Source organism: Dipodomys ordii, unplaced genomic scaffold (genome assembly GCF_000151885.1).
Source record: "Dipodomys ordii isolate 6190 unplaced genomic scaffold, Dord_2.0 Scaffold2, whole genome shotgun sequence".
Taxonomy (NCBI): Eukaryota; Metazoa; Chordata; class Mammalia; order Rodentia; family Heteromyidae; genus Dipodomys; species Dipodomys ordii.
This window is the reverse complement of record NW_012267218.1, coordinates 10,143,762-10,163,416: the sequence shown is the minus strand read 5'-3', so window position 1 is coordinate 10,163,416 and position 19,655 is coordinate 10,143,762. Positions and strand designations below refer to the sequence as shown.

Sequence of the window (19,655 nt, the reverse complement as noted above, 5' to 3'; positions counted from 1 at the left end):
GGGGGGAGGGGGGGGGAGGGTCCAGTCATGGGGCCTGAACTCTGGGCCTGGGCGCTGTCCCTCAGCTCTTCAGCTCAAGGCTAGTGCTCTACCGCTTGAGCCACAGCGCCACTTCCGGCTTTTTTCTTTTTGCTTATGTGGTGTTGAGGAATCGAACCCAGGGCCTCAGGCATGCAAGGCAAGCGCTCTACCACTGAGCCACCTTCCCAGCCCTCTATCACAGAATTCTAAATGAACTTTAAAAAAGAAAAAAAAATCTAATCTCAATAAAGAAATACTTGGAGAAAAAGAAAAAAAAAATACCAAACAGCAGACGTCCAAACCCCAAAGAATAGAGGAGAAACACTCTACTTCTTTTATCTGGAAACCCAGCACCATCTGAACCTAACAGTGTGGGAAATGGAGGCTGACAGAAAGGAGAGGCTCAAGTGGCACAGCAGGGAAGCCGAGACCTTGAGTTTGAGACCTGGTGCTGCCGACCCCACCCCCCAAGAAAAAGACCCCTTAGAAGCCAGGCAGACCCTCAGACCAACCACTTAGCACAAAGGCGGTCACGACGTGGAACAGGCTCCCGTGTGCCAGACCTGGGACCCTGAATATGGAGCTCTTCGCATTGAAGGTCACGTCCAAGTACACACTCCTCATTGGGGAAAAAAGGAGAGGGTCCCAATTGGGTTCCTTTGGTTCTGAATTGTGATAAAATTCCCAGAACGTAAGAATATAACATAAAATGTACCCTTTCACCAGATCATTTCAGGTTGTACAGCTCAGTTGGAAGGTGGCACAAGGCACTGCCAAACCATCTCCACAATCCTATCTTGTGAACCTCTCAGACGCTCACCCCACGGGTTCCTTCTTTCTGAAAAATTATAGACAGTAAGTGGCTTCCTAAAAGATCGAAAGTTAGTTTTCCTGAGTGCACTATAATCCTTCCTCTTGTTTTAAGTAAAATGGCTGTATATTAAGCATGTGTATGCCTGTGTCTGTGTGTGTGTGTGTGTGTATTGTGTGCATACGCATGCGCACACACGCACATAAGCACACTGGTATACTAGGGCTTGAATACAGGGCCTGAGGTGAGTTTTTACACTCAAGGCTGGCATTCTACCACTTGAGTCACAGTTCCACTTCTAGCTATTGGCTGGTTAACTGGAGATAAGAATCTCTTGAATTTGGGCTGAGAAGTTGGCTCAGTGGTAGAGCGCTTGCCTTGCATGCCTGAGGCCCTGCGTTCGATTCCTCAGCACCACATAAGCAAAATGAAAAAAGCCAGAAGTGGCACTGTGGCTCAAGTGGTAGAGCACTAGCCTTGAGCTGAAGAGCTGAGGGACAGTGCTCAGGCCCAGAGTTCAGGCCCCACAACCGGACCCCAAAAAAAAAAAAAGAATCTCTTGAATTTGTTTGCTTAAGTTGGTTTCAAACCTCGATCCTATACTCTCTAAATTTGTAAAAGGCTTAAACAAAATTTATGTTTCCTTTTTTTTGTTTGGTTGTTGCTGTTTTTTTTTTTTTTTTGGTTGTTGTTGTTTGGTCATGGGGATTGAACTCTGGGCCTGGGCACTGTCCCTCAGGTCTTCAGTTCAAGGCTAGTGCTCTACCACTTGAGCCACAGCGCCACTTCCAGTTTTCTGGTGATTCACTGGAGGTAAGAGTCTCATTTCCTGCCCAGGCTGGCTTTGTACTGTGATCCTCAGATCTCAGTAGCTACAATTACAGGCGTGAGCCACCGGTGCCCACTTTTTTTTTTTTTAATTTTCCTTTTTTTCACCATGTGAGCCACACTAGTCCCCCTTTTGGCTCCACGTTGGCCAGGAAGGGTTATGAACCCCTAAAATCCTCCCTAGGGCAACCTCCTTCATGGGGACCCCACCTCATGTTTCCCAGGCCAACTAGCTCATCCCCCAGATCTCCCCAGCCCAAGATCCATCACGTCCAGCACATTCCCAGTTTGGTATCACTCACAAGTATCCCAGCCCTCTGCCCTCCCCTGCGCCCCGCCCCTCCTCCACTGGCTCCAGTCAGCCTGTGCCCTCCACCCCCTCCTGCACAGCTAAGGTCAGTGGCCTTCATTCCGGACTGCCCTACTAGACCAGCTGTGCATCTATTTCATCTGAACTTCACAGTCACATCATGACTTCACCTTCTAATTCCTAGTTGCTCCTGACCCTCTAGGGACCCTGGGGGTGCCAGCCACCCAGTAGGGACGCAGAGAACTGCCCCCACTTGGCAAACACCAGCAACCTGACCATGTCCAGCAACTCAGCCCTCCCTTCCAGAGGCTGTACCTGACGAGGGGTTCAAACAGATGGAGGAATTCACGTGGCTCACATTCCCACACATTCCAACCCAGCAAGCCCGAGAGTGGGCAAAGGCCATGGAGAGAGCACCAGGTTCAGGGTAAGGCAGTTCAGCCCGTCAGAACCAGAGGAGGGGGTCCTATTTCTAAATGCTTTCCACTGAAGAGGGACATGATCAAAAAGGCTTGGCATCAACGCTTTGCCTTTAGGAATCACACAACCCATCTTTGGAACCTTGGGGTTAATAAAGACCCAGGAGCCAGGTTCTGGTGGCTCATATCAGTTCGAAGCCAGCCTGGGCAGGGATGACCTTGAGATTCTTACCTTTAATTAACCACCAGAAACCCAGAAGTGGAACTGTGGTGCAAGTGGGAGAGCTCTAGGCCTTGAGTGAAAAGATAAGGGAGACAGCACCCAGGCTGAGACCAAGCGCTAGTACGGGCACAAAAATAAAATAAGAACAAACAAAATAAAGACCCAGACATTCAACAGGCAAGAAAACAAGCAGGACCCTTTTAGAATCCACTCCAGCCTAGGCACAGAACCCTGTCTGAGGGCTCCTCGGACTGGCCGGGGACTCCTGCCCAGAGAAGCTGTAGGGCCGGCTGGGTGCGTGCAGGAATGTGTGGCCAGAGGATCCAAGCAATGTGTGTAAGTAAAAAGGCAGCCCACCTCAGCACCGGAGTTCTGCCCTTGGAGAAAGGAAGAGAGGACAAGGAGGAGCTGAGATGTGTGAGGATGGTGACGATGAGACCCATTAGCCAGGTTCAGAGTCTATGTGGGCCACAGGAAGCAGGAAGCAGCTCGGGGCAGGAGGAACAGCACTGGCAAGATGAGCCTGGTCACAAAAACAGCCTGGCTTACCACTGCTTGCTGGGGGGCGGGAGGGGGGGTTCAGACCCAAGGGCTTGCAGGGATCCCAACTGGCTATGAGGAAAGGAGAAGTCCCCACGTTAGGTAAGTGAGTCACGAGGGTATTAAAATAAAGAAAGCAGAACACGACCTCCACAGACCAGATCAGCTTTAATGGAAAGGTGAGGAGGGATGCCATGGTCTGTGGAGGTCATTTTCTGCTCTTTCTTTATTGTGATATCCTTGTGACTCCGTTTCCTAACACCCAGTAGAGAGTTGGGCGGGTGGCAGAGCCCGCACCTGCTGCCTGGCACCAGGGCAGGTGAGGAGGACTCTTTGCAGGGTGCAGGGCTCCCTTGAGATGCTCCAGAGCACAGAGCAGCCTGGGCAACACCTCCTTCCCAAGGAAGAAATGTAAAGGGATCCCAGCGGCTCAAAGGGCAGTCCAACTCTGGGATAACCAGACCTCAGCCTAGCTGGAAGGGGTGGAGTGACCTGCTCGGGGTGGACTGTCCCCGGAAGAGCAGCCAAACAGCACAAAGAAGCAAAAACCACAAAGTCTTCTTTTAGGCATCTCAAGTTTGGGGCACTAGCAGCTGTAATTTTAGCCCATTCTATCCGAAAACCCCACTTTCATAATCTCTACCTATAAAATTCAAAGCCAACAATGCTATGCGCAGGCGCAACACACACACACACGCACACACACTACCACCACCACCACCACCCAGCTAACAGTACCAAGTCAGCACAAAAAATTACCCAAATTGAAGCACTGCTTCAGAGTTTCCAGTATATTTACACTCTAAAGGACTCAGCTATCTGAGTCCTACCCCCCCTCCCCTCCCAAAAAGAGCCAGAATGTTGGGAGTAAAGGAAGTTTATTATTCTTTTTTTTTTTAATTTAAGGTCATTAAGACTAAACTTCAGAGGAGCCAAGCTGGCTAGACCAAGTTGAAAACAATCAATTTAAATTCCATCCCCCAGGGAGTGAGGCTCTCCCCACCTGACATATGGCATTTCCATCAACAAAGCAAACACCACGTGAAAAACCTGCAGGCCTGTGTGAACACTGCAGGGGTGCAGAGCCCCGCCCCCCCAGGCCCCAGGGCCCCAGCTGCAGGGCAGGAACCTCTGGTTTTGCCCCAGTTAGCAATCACCACCGAAGTCCAGGGGTAGGAAGAATAAACTGGGGTCATCCTTATGACCTCAGTTCTCCAACTGTTCAGCAGAGCAACAAGTCAGGGCCAGAATCCCGGTGTAGGCGCGGTGCCACACAGCCCTTCCTTGAACAAAACGACTTACTCGCTGAATAATTTATTTCACCGGGTGGCTTACATCGTCCAGCATTACGTTATCCACACACGCTGAAGGCAGGCCCGTTTCCAGGCCGGTGCTGTTGAGACACACTGATAATCCCGTGCCCGCATTTAGAGTTTCATGGCTGGGCTGATGAGATGACGTGTGTAAGCCGCTGAGCACACGGCAAGCCCACCGTAAGCTTGACACAAAAAGATCATATGGGGGGAAAAGGAGAGACCAAACACAAGCACACATATCTGAGTAATCTGCACAGATGATTTGGGTTGCCTCTAGAAGGCCTTTGATAATCCACTCAGGCAAGGATAACGAAGCATGGCCCAAGCAGGCCTGTCTACCACTCCTCTGCCAGGCCAGCTGGCATCCTGTCCCCCAGCCGGTCTTCCCTGCAGCATGGTGCTGGTACAAGGTCCTTCCTTACAGGTCCACCACTTTGCAGGCAGGCACTCTGAACCTGCCCCCTCTTCGGAACAGTAAGGGCCACACACCTCAGGGGTGAGCTCAGGAAAACCCACAGTTTGACCTTGGCCACTGCAGACACGAAGCCATCTGCAGTGACTCCTCTTTTTATCTGTGCCCCCAGCTACAGCTCAGGGGCCCTCGGGAAGCTGCAGTTCTGGTTCATCGACTCCACAAACTCTCGTCATTTCACTTGAGCCTCACACTTGAGCAGCCCACAAAGGAACTATTACGCTTTGCAGACTAACACGACAGGAGGTACCCCAAGACACAGAGCCTGGGAGAGGACACGGGGACAGAAGAGGTTCTGGGGAAGGAGTTCCGTGGCACAAGCCGGCAGTGGAGTAGAACTCTCCCCTGTGGCTGCCTTCCCACCTCGCAGCTTCTCCTTCATACTCTGGCTTCGCGCTCTAGGGGCATTCTAGGCCCCAAGGTAGGCCATCCCAAAAGGCGGGTGCAGCCCTGTCCCCAGACAGCGGTTCACTTGGCACCTTGTCGAGTCAGGGTGTGAGCCTGGCAGCCTGTTGATGATTCTCCTCTGAAGCTGCTCGCCGCACCTCTGCCTTAAGGGGATGCCCCAACATTAGGACCAGATACCTGGACTTTGACCCAAGCCAACAGATCCTGAGGGAGCCACTAGGAGTCCTTCATCTTTACCTTCCTCAAAGTTCTACCTCCCCCCAAAAACCACCAATAAACTCAGAACTGGGGACACGAGGTGTGGCCTGTCCAACTTCTCTACAGCCCTGGCTGGGCCACCAGCTTGAGCAAGCACTTCCTCTTCTTTGTCCTCCTCCTCTTCACTGTCCCACTTTTCCTCTGGCTCCTGAAAAAGTAACATAGAAAACATCTCCAAAAGGACCAAGACCCTAGCGACATGGCCGAGGGCAGAAAGTCCCCGCCTTCCCAAAAAGAACAGTTGTGCAACAAAAGCTGTTATTAGAGCTGGATGTACACCACACGGCCGGCTTTAAGGAACAGCCTAGCCTGCCTGGGCAAGTTCTTCTCCAACTCCTTCTGACAAGCCAGTTACAACATCCAACACCTACACCCAAACCCAAGAGAATCTTTTTTTCTCTTTTGCTTTAAAATCTTGAGAAATTCATTTCCCCTCCCCCCATCTTGTCACAAAAGGAAGTGGCCTTTCTTACCACTTCCTACCCCCCTAGAATCGTTTAGGGTACCACTGTCAAATACGGTGTAGCCGAAACCATTACTCATCCTCCGTGGCCTGGCTCTCTCTCACACTGAGCGCTCCAGCCTGGTCCTCCCTCACTGCCCAGTGAGCTTGGCAGAGAAGATCGCAGTGGACTCTCGGATCGTGAGGGAGAAACACTCATGATGTTGCCCAGCATTTTGACCACAGCTTCCCACCCCCAAGAGCCTTGTCACTCACACTCACACACACGCGCGCGCGCACACACACACGCACACACACACATGCATCTTTCTGCCCATGAGGGCTCCAATACACCATTCTTCTTTAAAAAAAAAATGACCTTGGATTAAGGAACGAAGACAGAGCAAAGGTCAAAGTGACTACTTTCCATGGTGAAAGGACCTGTATCAGAAAGATGATTCTAGAAGAAATGTCTAGGTGAGGGGGTAGGCAGGTCTTGCAGTGGCCGGCTGAGCATCAGTGAGCATCAGTTTTGCAGAACAGACGCAGCAGGAGCAGCCCGGGGCCAGGGTGGCGTCCTGAGCCAAGTGAGGGCAGGGGGAGTTCCAGGGACGGAGGAAACTCTGGCAACACAAGGTCAGGACTCAAGGCTGGGGGGACAGACTGTGTGCATGTAGGCACGCACGCATGCACACACTTTCTCTGACTCCTCGCCTTTAAGCCTCTACCCTGGCAGGCTCCCAACTCTGCTCATTACATCAGACCCACCTTTCACCCCTCCCTGCATGCTGCAATTAGCCCTGATTCTCAGATTCCTGCTGCTGCTCTAGGTTGAGGGTGAAGTGTGAAGCCAGCTGCTCTCTCACTCAAACCCCAGAATCGCTAGTTTCAGAAGTGTCTGAAGCACCTTCCTGCGAGACTGAAGGCTGCCACAGGCCTGGCTGACAGGGGACCCCCGAGTGGGAGGCACGGGAGAAGAGTACCCACTAGCCCAGCCCAGCTCACCACATGGCTTCTGGCTCAGGATCCCCTCCCCAACCTACCCCCACCCCTAGCCCGTGCTGGTGCAGGTCCTCCAACCCTCAAGGACAGTCAGCCACACCTCTGGGGACAAGGTGTCTCCCTACACCCACTCCAGAAGCTTGTTTTTTGTTTTCTTCAGAAACAAGTTTCCCCAGGCCAACAACAACCAAGAGGCCATGCAGCTTTCTGGGGCTCTTTTCCCTTCTATGAGCCTCATTTTCCTAATCTGTCAAATGGGACCAGGAAGTTCTTCCTTCCAAAAACAGCAAAAAAGGAGGAGGCCACCTGAATACCTGCTGGGAAGCACTGCTTTCCTGAGCCTGAGGAAAAGCCTTTTGTCTGCCCCTTGGACCTCACTGCAGGTGCACCACCAGCTGCAGGCCGAACACTAAGCAGGCCACTGTCCACGGCTCACAGTGAGGGAGACTGCAAAGCCATCACGGTGGCCTTCTGTGCGCAGAGGCCTCCGGGAATGCTCCTCCCTGCCCACCACCCTTCCCCCCCCCTCCTCCCCACCCCCACCCCCCACCCCCTGTCCACTTTCCCACTCCAGAAGCTCCTGCCTTCAACCACCATCTCAGCCACAGCCTTATCCAGGTCCCCAGATCCCAGGTCTACACTACCAGAGGAGCAGTCCTAGAAACCCCAACCACCTGACCAAGCTGGCCTGCTCTCTACCAGGCCTCCTCCTCCTCATCCAGAGCTCGGCCCCAGCAATGCACAGCACCAATGCCCACCCTCAGACTGGCACTGGATCTCAGAATCCATATTTCTCTCTCTCCTGTGCTTGTCTTGGGTCCAGGTTCCATCACCTGCCCAGCCAGAGTTTTCTTTGAAGACTTCTAAAAAGTCTGTTTGGCTGAGATGTAGTTCCGTGGCAGGGCATTTGTCTAGCAATAACAAGGCCTTGAGTTGAAACCAGCACTGGGGCTGGGAGGCGGGGCAGGGAGGAGAGAGGTGAGGGCGCAACTCCTCAATTCATACAGTGAAACAAGAGAGGCTTTGCTCGCATCCAAGTCCCTCACCGCCTAGAGCTTTGCCCTCACCCCTCCGCAGACCCCTAAAGCTTTCGGGTATCTTTCTGAGCTGAGGAAACTCCTCCACCAATCATACAGGCCAAGTGTCACCCCCAGAGGATGGCCCCCTAGATCTTCACTCTTCGTGGGCCTGGGTCCTGAGCGGTCATCCGTGTCAGGGCTAGGTGTGCGTTGGGAAGGGAAAGTTCAGATGGTGGGGGAAGTCCCCCCAACCTATGGGCCACCACAGCTCCCACTCATCGGTATCTATTAGGAAGGGTGTGCGGGGCTGGAAGAGGAAGGGAGGGGAGAGGAAAAGAAGGCTCCTTTCCTCCAACTCACAAGTGCTCTTGCTTCAACTCTAAATGGCCTGCAAAGCACACACACAGAAGCTCCTGCCTACTAAGTCCACAGGCAGACCAGGAGTTCCCCATGTCCACACAGGATGGAGCCCAGATCTGGAGCTGGAGAGCGCACCCTGACCAGGCCCTGCCCACTGGGATGCTGTCAACCACAATCCTTAGGCGGCCCTGCCGAGAGAGATCCCCGAACAAATTCCTCACTCCTGAGCAGGGCAGTCCTTCATCTGGATAGATGCAAAAACCATCTGCGGCTGGGGGGAGCGTTAGCAGGGTGGGGTAAGACCTGGGGCCTGTAAAACAAACATCTCAGCACATCAAGCTCAGCATGTCGGGCTCCTGATGGAGACTCAGAAATCTTCAGAGCATGCTGCAGTTTTCAAACTGCCACAAGAGAAACAAACCGGAGTTCACCCAAGGAGAGAAAAGCCTGGAAGTAAGGCCATTGTTGCAATCTGAACAAACATCCTCAGAATATTCATGCCCTTTGACCCTGGACATCCCAGCTCGGAATGCACCCGAGGAAATTTTTTTAAGCATTTTTTTGCTGAAGTGCTCACGTTCCAAGTATTCACGTGGCACTATTTCTAATTCAAAGATAGAAATAGTGTCACTGAGCTAGCACCCGTGGCTCATAACTGCAATCCTAGCTACTCAGGAGGCTGAGATTAGAAGACTGAGGTTTAAAGCAAATGCTAAGAGAAAAGTTCTTCGACTTTACCTCCAATTAACCAGCAAAATGCCAGACTGGGGGTGTGACTCAAGAGGCAGAGCATCGGTGTCTAAGGCTGCCAAATTCAATCAAGTCATGCTACAACAGAGAAAGAAGAGAAATTGAGAGGAAGAGAGAGCAAATATCACTGACAATGTCAATGAGATTATAGCTTATAATAAAATGTCATGTTAATACTAAATGTTTAATGGTGTGGGTAAAAATGCTCATTATACTACTGCAAAGAAAAAAAACAGTAACAGATTACAGTCAGTGTGAATGATGAGTCACACTTTGAAACACATATGAAAAGAGAAAAGAAGGGAAGAGGGAGAAAGAGAGCAAGAGACAGAAAGGGGGAGGGAGGGGGAGGGAGGGAGGGAGGGGGAAAGAGAGAAAGAGAGAGAGAGAGAGTAAGAGAGAGAGATGTAACTGGGCACCAGTGGCTTATGCTTATAATCTTAACTACTCAATTAACCACAAGAGCACGAGGCCTTGAGTTCAAGTCCTGGCACTGGCATCACACACATGCGTGCACACCTTGGCACAAGTGCCCCCCCCCCACACACACATGAATGTGTACACACAAAGTACCAAAACGTGATCAGTGGTGTTCCTAAGTAGAAAATCACAGATGAATTTAACTTCCTTGGTATTTTCTCACCTGTGACATGAAGACACTTTTATAACCAAAAATACTACTTTTAATTTCCCCAGAATGTGTAGTAGCTACACAAATCAAGAGGATGGCTGTCCTCCTAAACCCGGGAAGCTGAAGTGGGCAGGAAATTTTCAGCAGCAAATTCTGCACAACGTGGCTGTGTAGCAGTTCTGCCTGCACCTGGGGCCCTGCCTCTTGGCTCCCCTGCACAAGGCCGTACCCCTCCAAGCAGCCCACAGACACACACACACTACCGTACAGCCTACCCCTCCAGTCCCACAGGATGCTTCCATCAGCAGTGCCAAAAGTGCATTTCCTTCTATTCTCACTCTTGACAAACACTTTCCATTCTTCAAACGGAGTGTGTGTATGTGTGCGCATATTTCTCAAGATAATTCTCATTTGTCCTGGCCGGCCCATGCTTATCTATTATGACTACCACAGAAGGCAAACTGAGGCAGAGTGGAGGAAAGGTACCAGCAGCATGCCACCATGTATGGAAGTATGGCTCGAAGACCAGCAGGGTCAGGGCGTTGCTCAGTGGTAGGATGCTTGCCTAGCGTGTCTAAGGCCTTTGCTTCTCTCCCCCAAAAAGTCACACAAAACACTATGTATATGTGTAAACATAATGTAAGTGCACACCCAAACACACACATGCATACACATCTATACAGCAAGAATATAAATGTGAACTAGATGCCACCAAATCAATGACAAGGTAAGTGCAAGGGTCCCGGTGCCCAGGACCAAGCAGGCAGGGTGCCCACAAACCACTTCCAAAGAATACACACACACACACAACTTGGCTCACAGGGTGGATTTCTGCTCTGAAGTGAGTATACATCTAATGTAAATATTCAAGGCTCTGAGTGAAACAAAATGACCCATATAGAAATCCAAAATTTAAGTCAGGCGCTGGTGGCTCATACCTGTCATCCTAGCTACTCAAGGGGCTGGGATTGAGGATTGGGGTTCAAAGCCAGCCCAGGCAGGAAAGTCTGTGAGACTCTCATTTCTACTTATCCGCCAAAATGCTGGATGTGGAGCTGAGGCTCAAGTGGTAGAGTAAAAAAGCTTAGGGAAAGCACCCAGGCCCTGAGTTCAAGCCCTAGTACCTGTGCATGTGAGCACACAGTTTAGTTTAAAGTCGAGGGGAAAGAAAAGGCGTAAACAGCATTGTATGACAGACGGGGCCGGGCGGTGGGCGTCTAGTGTCACCCTAGCTTTTCCTCCAGCTGGTCTTCCTCGGTCTCGCCAACTGTCTATCAAAACAATTAACCACCCCAAAACCAGAAGTAGAGCTGGGGCTAAAACTGGTAAAGCACTAGCTTTGAGCAGAAAGAGTTCAGGGACAGTGCCCCTGAGTTCAAGCCCCAAAACTGACAAAAACAAACAAACAAACAAAAAAACCCACAGAGACAAGTCCAGATACTCTCTCCAAGACCCTGTCCAACTGGGGTCACCTCCTGTCACTGCATCTTAAGTCTCTCGAGTGTCTGCCAAGACCTTGCCTTCCTGTCCAGGAAACCGTGGACACGTGGCTGACGGGAGGGTCAGTCCCTGTGAGCACGCAGACCCCTCCACCCCTGACTACACAGCTGGGAAGCTTGTGAAAAATACAGACTCCTAAGGCTCCCACCCCAAAAGCGTAGCAGGTGAAGAAGATGGAGAACAGAGCTGCCCACTGAGGGGTCGGACACAATCCCAGCCTCTCTGTCCCAGCTTGAGCTTTCCCATGAAAAATAAGCTCGACTCCTTCAAAAGCCCCAGGGTGCCTGTGCCCCAGAAGTGGAGGGGTCAGTGGGGAGCAGAATGGTCTCCTGGTGGATGACACCCAGGGTCAGACAGCGCCAACTTGTAGTCTCTGCCAAAAAGCCCTCCCAAGGGAATCCACTCACTGGAGGTGACCTCTCCCCCACTCAGAATTAGGAACAACTTTGTTCAACGTTTTGAGACAGGGTCTGGCTATGAAGCGCAGGCTGACTTTGAACTCACGATCCTCTTGGACAGGGAGAGCAGGTGTGTGCTGCCGTTGTGACGGCTGTGTGTGTGCCCTCATCCCACCTTCCAGGGCTGCGTTCTGCAATGGTTCTCTGGGAAAACGCCTGCAGATGCCTCTCATAACACGAAGCAGGGCCGAGCCAGCGGCCGGGTGGAAGGGAAGAGGCAGGATGTGCCATTGTGCACGGGCCGCCCGCGGCCAGAACAAAACCTATTCACTGCGGAACCCAGAGGAAACGCTACACGCCGAAGGGCGATTGTCTCTGGGGTGGGCTCGCGGGGTGCTTCCGCTTTCTCGCCACTTGTTTCCCCAGCGGCTTGTCAAGGGCACGTATTACATCTATCATGAGAACTGAACTTTGGTTTGCCAGAAGCCAGGAAAAAACATGCATTCAGCACAATGTGGCACACGAGTAACATGTTGGCCCGAATGCTCGGCTCTCACCAGCTCTCTCGAGAAGACGAGGAGGACTGGGAGGCAGTGAGGACCAGCGGTGGCGGCGGCAGGGCTCCCTGCGTCTAGCCGCCCTTTGCTGAGCTGGGCCTGAGGCTGTCCACGCTAGGAGGGCGGAGTGGGGTGCACAAGGTGCAGGGTCCCCTCCCCCACCTCCACGTCCTCCTGGCCTGAGTCTGACTAGCCAGCAATTCCCCTGTGAGCACTTCCCATCTTCTGGAACTCTACACCCGAAGAGCGGCACACTGCCTCTAGAATGGATGGTGCCGAGTCCGAAAGCCTGGCACAGACCCAGACCTTCAAGGCTGACCCTCGACGCCCGAGGCCCCGTGGGCCAGCTGCACCCTAGGCCAGCCTCTTCCCTGCCTGAGTGGGAGCCCGACGGCTGCACAGTGCCCACGAAGACCTGTGGGAGCATCACTGATGCTTCGCCACCCGTGGAGGGAAGGCACGGCCCCCCAGCATCCCTGCAAGGAGACGGACCTGTGTGTGCTGTGACAGGCCCAGGCCAGCCTTGGAGAACTGCGCTGAACCCTGACCTGGTCTCTCTGTGCTCACATCCTGCCAGCTGCATCCTCGGTCACTTCTTGAAATACGATAAATGGACTTCATCCCAGCAACTGTGGAAAACACTGAGGGGAGGCAGACAGGGGCGGAGCTCCGAGGCCACCATGCCTGGCTCCACCCAGACCCTGCCCCCTCCAGTGACCCCGCAAACTTGGACACTCCAGTCGCCCACCAAAGTCCACCCTGAGGACAAATCAGGGGCCTCCTCTCCTGAATCCTGAGCACCCCTGCCACGAACAGCACCTGCAGGCAAGGCCCGTGCATGTGGTGGGCCCATCTGTGCAGCCCACAGGACACAAGACACATGACACTTGACACATCACACATCGCAGATGCCCGCGTCTGGGGGGGGGGGAGCTTCTGCCGTGGTCTCAAGGAGGCACTTCCCGAAATGCCTCTCCCTACAGCACCCCAGCCCAGCATGCAGCTCCCATCACACAAGGAAATAAACCTTCGTGGGACTCACAGCCAACTCTGGTAGCTCCCAGGCCTCGCCTGGAACCTCACCTTCAACCCCTCTCCAAACATCTGTACCTCAGCCCTGAGGCTGCTCAGAGCCTCACAGCCAGCCAGGGAGCTGTGTCCACAGCACTAACCGGCCCCAGTGAGGGGAGAATGGACACAAGCATCGTAGAGCACCCAGGACACTGCCCACTCCCTCCCTTTCTCATGCCGCTGCTAATCCCAGCTGAAAGAGAAGCTTGGGTAGATCTGGGCAGGATGGGGGGGGGGGGGGCAATGAGCACTGAAGCACCTGGGTTCCTCTGCCTGGCAGTCACCCCAGTGGTCAGGAACCAGGGCCGGTGTCTCGGGAGTCTGAGGCTCCCCAAATCCCACCCCCGGGCAGGTCTCCATTTAGCTCAGGCAGGTGAATCTTACAAACAAGACTTGGAGCTGGTAAAATTCCAACAGAAATCCAGGAAGCATGTTTTTTTTGTTGTTGTTGTTGTTTTGTTTTTGGGGGGGGGTCTGGTCATGGGCCTGGATGCTGTCCCCCAGCTCTTCAGCTCAAGGCTAATGCTCTACCACTTGAGCCACAGCACCACTTTCGCCTTTTTTTCTTTTTGCTTATGTGGTGCTAAGGAATCGAACCGAGGGCCTCATGCATGCAAGGCAAGCGCTCTACCACTGAGCCACCTTCCCAGCCCGAAGCTCGTGTTCTTTAGCAGTGGTTCGCAAACCACGTTCCTGGAGGCAGGGGAGGCCACAAGCCGGTCCGTGACTACAGCCGCACCCGAGGTCTCAAGAAGAATGGAATAAGGGGACATGTTTCACTGCTAATAATAAAAAAAATTTTGAAAACCAGGGCTCTGAGGCACACAGAGCCCCATGCTGCCATACAGAGATCACGCACGCCTGCCGTCTCTCAGCCGGCCTTCCACGGGCCGGCGTGGATGGGGTTTTGGACCAGCCTGTCCCCCAGGCCTGAGCCCTGCACATCCACTGATCAACGCCAGTCAACACATGGAGTAAAGATTCACCACCTGGCCGGGCACCGGTGGCTCACACCTGTCATCCTAGCTACTCAGGAGGCTGAGAGCTGAAGATCGCCATTCAAAGCCAGCCTGGGCAGGAACGTGCGTGAGACTCTTATCTCCAATAAACCACCAGAAAACTGGAAGTGGCGCCAGGGCTCAATTGGTAGAACACTAGCCTTGAGCTGAAGAGCTCAGGGACAGCACCCAGTCTCAGAGTTCAAGCCCCACGACCGACAAAAAAAAAAGAAAAAGAAAAGATTCACCACTCGCAGAGCCCAGGGCTACTCCTGGCAACCCAGAGGCAAGCGGGTTCTGCTCCGAGACGCTGTGCACCCCTTCGCTCCCTCACCCCTCGAGGGGCTCCTGTACAAGGAGCACTGAGACACCAGCAGGGACAGGAAGCCCCTTTCAGCCAGTCCCACTGCAAACCAAGGCCCTCCAGGACCTCACAGCGTGGGGCCTGAACCTGTGCACCACACAAGAACTCATCCTTACATGACGCCCCACCCAAAAGTGCAGGCCAAAGCACCGAGGATCAGCTTCCTGCAGGAAACCACACCGAGCGGCTATACTAGACACACAACCAAAATCCAGGGACCGGCAGAACAGCCTTACCTGGTAGTAGGTCTTAATGTTTCTCACCAGGATGGTCAGGTTCTGGATGCGGAGGTTCACGTCGTTGTTGACATGCTTGTTGATGCGCTGATTGCTTGGCCTGGGGTCTCTGGAGGAAGAGACAAGAAAGTGGAAATCATACCTTTCAGCATTGGCCAGGCTTCCTTGCTGAGCCTCCACCAGCCAGTGCTCATCCCTCTAGTCCACAAGCCTCCAACTGGCTCACCACCAGTCCCTGGGTGAGAACAAGGGCCCTGGCACTGAAGGTCAAGTCTGCCACTACTGTGCAGGGCCTGGATGAACCAATCATCACCATTCAGCATGCTGGCCCGCCCGGCACCTGGCCACCACAGGACTTCCCAGTCCTGGGACCTGAACTCCAAGGCTCACACTCCTGGCTTGGCTTTTTCGCTCAAAGCAGGCATTCTACCACTTGAGCCATGCTTGCAATAACAACCTTTTTGCTAGTTAATTGGAGATAAGGGTCTCTCACGTTAGTCCACACAGGCTGGCTTCAAACATCAGTCCTCAGATCCCAGCCTCCTGAGGAGTAGCTAGGATTACAGGTGTGAGCCACCAGTGTCTGGCACCACAGCCTTTACAATGCTGCTTCTATTCCTATTGCTGTCATCACCCACAAAGGACATCCACCTGGCAGCACAGACCCAAGGACACCATAAAAACCAACATTCAGCCAGGTGCCAGTGGCTCATGCCAATAATCCTAGCTACTCATGAGGCTGAGATCTGAGGATCGTGGTTTGAAACCAGCTCAGGCAGGAAATCTGTAAGACTCTCATCTCCAATAAACTACTCAGAAAGAGCTGCAAGTGGCAGTTTGGCTCAAGTGGAAGAGTGCTAGCCTTGATCACAAAGAGGCTCAGGGGCAGCACCCAGGCCCTGAATTCAAGCCCCAGGACTGACAAAAATTAAAATTAAAAAAAAGAAAAAAAACACAAAACCCAACATCCTAACCAAAGCCTTGTTTCAAGATTAAAAAGCTGGGCAAGGTAAAACGTGAAAAATATCCATAAAATAGGAAAATGACTTAATAAAATCACAATGTTCCACTTAGCATGGGTTTCCTTCTGTCACCTGGCGCAGTGGTCCTGCCCATGATTTAAACTCCAGGGCTCAATTCTATCTGGAAAATGGAACAGAGGCCTCTGACACCCTGGGTAGTGTGCCCTGCTGTGCAGATCTCCAAGATACCACGTTAGATATTCTGAGTGCACGGAAACCCCACCCCTAAGAGACAGTCATCTTCCAACCTCAGGCAAAACTCGGGGTCTGACAGTGAGGAAACTGGAAGTCTTTATCAAGTGGTTTACAGTCTCTCTCATCAGCATGCAGATGTTTCTCCAAAGCAGCCTTGTCAGAGCCCTTCTGATGAGAAGAGAGCACTCAGAGGAATTGAGTTCTGTCAGTCAGAGGTCATACACTGAGCTGCTACTCCATAACTAAGGCCCCCCCCCTTCTCCTCTCCTTCTCTCCTCACCCCTCCCAGCAAGTCACCTGGGGAGGGTGAAGACGCATAAGTCAAAGGCCTGTACTTAAGGCTTCATCTGTCATCCAAGTCCTATGAATAAATAAAAGGAGAGGCTCCCTGGGCTAATGTGGGGGAATGTCAAAGAAACAAATCTCTGAGGTCATTTGGTTCATTCAGAGCCAACCATTCACAGAAAATGGAGAAGTAGAAGAAAAGTAAACCGCACACCTTGAATCACTTCAAACATCAGTGGGAGCGCAAGGCTTTTGTTACAGAGGCTGACTAAAGTTCAATCTTTAAGTAAATATTTGACATTTACACTGGCAGTCTTGACACTGTGCCTTGAGTATGGCAAACCTCCACTTGCAATAATTGTCCATGGACTTCATTCAGTTATACTGAATCAAATTTCCTAAAATAGTCACCTGGTGGCAACCAGAGGACCTCTTCTACTACCAGATGACCTTTCTTTTTTTTTTTTTGTCGGTTGTGGGGCCTGAACTTTGGGCCTGGGTGCTGTCCCTCAGCTCTTCAGCTCAAGGCGAGCACTCTACCACTTGAGCCATAGCGCCACTTCCAGTTTTCCAGTGTTTATTGGAGATAAGAGTCTCATGGACTTTCCTGCCCGAGTTGACTTTGTACCGTGATCCTCAGATCTCAGCTTCCTGAGTAGCTAGGATTATAGGCGTGAGCCACAGGTGCTCAGCTTCTGGCTAGCATTTTTAAATTTTTTATTGTGAAAATACTGTACAGAGGGGTTATAAATACATGGGCAAGGTAATGAATACATTTCTTATCAAGCATTGTTGCCTCCTCCTTTGTTTCCCCTTCCCATCCCTTCCCATCTCCCCCAACACCCCCTCTACCCCCCTCCCTAGCATTTCTTATTATTCCCCCAGTAATGGCTTCTGGCCGAGCCATGTAATGTATGTCACATATTTCTCCTGGAGCCATTCATTACTGAGAAAATAAATGTTTACAGTTCCACTGAAATTAATTTAGGAAAAGAGGGCATTCAGAATTTGAACCTCATTTTTAGCTACAGTAATGTTCCTAGCATTACAAAACAACTTCTCTCCAAGGTACAATTCTCCTCCTTTGACTGCAGCTACCTTCTGAGACCAGAGGGGAGTTCACAGTGACAAACGTGCAGCTAAATGTAACAGAGCTCAGACAACATGCAAGGCTTTTCTATTTAACTGGAGGTTTTTTTTATTGTTTTTGCAGTGCCAGACCTGAAGCCAGTGCCTAATGCATCCCAGGCAAGCATGACACCACCTAGCTACCTCGCCAGCCTTTTCAGTTTGGGGATAGGGTGGTCACTCAAGTTGTCCAGGCTGGTCTTGAACTTGGGATTCTCCTGCGTCAGCCTCCAAGCACTGGGGTTTACAAGTATGCCATACCTAGTTCCTGTTTAACTGGCACCTTGGTCCTAGGTTTCATTTGTCACATGAGTCACTTCCGGAAGAACCTCAGTTTGTGCTGCAGTGATCACTCATGTGCAGGGCCAGAGACCTGGGTGCCCCTCGGCTCCCAGCACGGCCACCTCTCTGCTTCTCCTTCTCCCCAGTTCTGGGAAGCAAAAGTGAATAGAAGCAATACTCCAAGAAAGAGCCTTGACATTTGCTGTATGACTAATGAGACTAATTATTGTGATCATTAGGATTCCTCAATTAACTGAGGCTCTCTGGGTAGAGAGGTTATTTAGGAGGCCAGTCAAAACAAATGTCTCAACCTTCCTCAGGGAAAGTAGATCTCACTCCTAGCAGCCCAGTCACACCTCCCATTTCCCCCCCTCCACGCCCGCCCCCTTTGCCCACCCCCTTTCAAGAAATGGAAGGCACAGAGATTTCAGCTAGGTTCCATGGCTTAGCGCTCTGCAAAAGAGCCGCAAGATCCTTCCACATCCGAAACATAATCATTTCATAAGGCCCCACACCGTGCCAAGCAAACTTGCACTATACTGTTTGTTCTATATGCCAGGAAGATGCAATTATGACCCATGTGGGCAACTCCATTTTCCCAAAAGCTGTTGCAAGATAATGGTCTATGACTATAAGCTACTAGCTCTTAGCTACTCAGGAGGCTGAGATCTGAGAATCAAGAGTCAAAGGTAGCTCCAACAGAAAGTCCATGAAACTCATTTCTACTCAGAGGCCAGTGGCTCACACCTATAATCCTAACTACTCAGGAGGCTAAGATCTGAGGATCACGGCATAAAGCTAGTCCAGGAAGGAAAGTTCATGAGACTCTTATCTCCAATAAGCTACTCAGAAAAAGCCAGCGGTGGAGCCCTGGCTCAAATGATAGAGTGCTAACTTTGAGCACAAAGAGGCTCAGGAATAGCACTCAGGCCTTGAGTTCAAGCCCCAGGACTGGCAAAAAAAAAAAAAAAATCATTTCTGATTAACCAGCAAAAATGTAGAAGTGGAGCTCTGGTTCAAGTAGTAGGATGCCAGCTTTGGACCCCTAAAGGACAATGCTCAGGCCCTGAGTTCAAGCCCCAGCAGCAACACATGCACAAGCATGTATGCATGCACGCATGCGCGTGCACACACACACACACAGAGTGATCTACACTACGCTGAGAGCTTTACATTTGAACTTCACATCAGCTCCATTTTAGAGATGCAGAAACTGAAGCAAAGAGACATGTAGTTAATAACAGATCGAAGCACAGACTCACATCCATCTGCCTCCAAGATCTATGTCATTAAGCAACCACCAGCGCTAACACTGTCCAGTACAGTAACCGTGGCCACAGGTAGGCAGCGAGCACCTGAACTATAGGCTGACCACAATTACAATGAAGTCTCCTCTAAGCATAAAACATACACTCAATTTTAAAGACTTAGTACAAAACAATGAATGTGTAATAGTTAAACTGAAAATGTATTTAGCTACATTGGTCTGAGCAAACATATCCGACAAAAATTAAAAACAAACAAGAGCCCAGCAATGTTCCTATGACAGTTCCTGTACACAACTAAAAAAAGTCCCAGTGCCTCACAGCATGTCAGCGGACAGAAAGCACACGCCGGTGTGCGTGACAGCATGCGTGACAGTGGTCCAGATGTGGAGAGCTCAAGTCCCCAGGGCTTCCTTTAGCCATAAAAACTTCCAAATAGAAAAATGAAATCAAATGAACTCTAAGATATGTATTCAAATGTTTTTTTCTTTCATGCCATTGTTTCTAACACATTTATAAGATGATTTCTTTGTTGCTTTGTATG

The 19,655-nt window shown here is 51.3% G+C and overlaps 1 protein-coding gene across 1 annotated transcript in view; it reads right to left on the bottom strand.

Moving 5' to 3' along the window:
• Positions 1-19,655, bottom strand: part of Ccdc88c (coiled-coil domain containing 88C) — a 125,553-nt gene that overhangs the window by 98,337 nt on the left and 7,561 nt on the right. Inside the window, exon 2 of the mRNA XM_013016487.1 lies at positions 14,935-15,043. Within this exon, the coding sequence (XP_012871941.1) occupies positions 14,935-15,043 (109 nt within the window). The remainder of the gene's footprint in view (positions 1-14,934; positions 15,044-19,655) is intronic.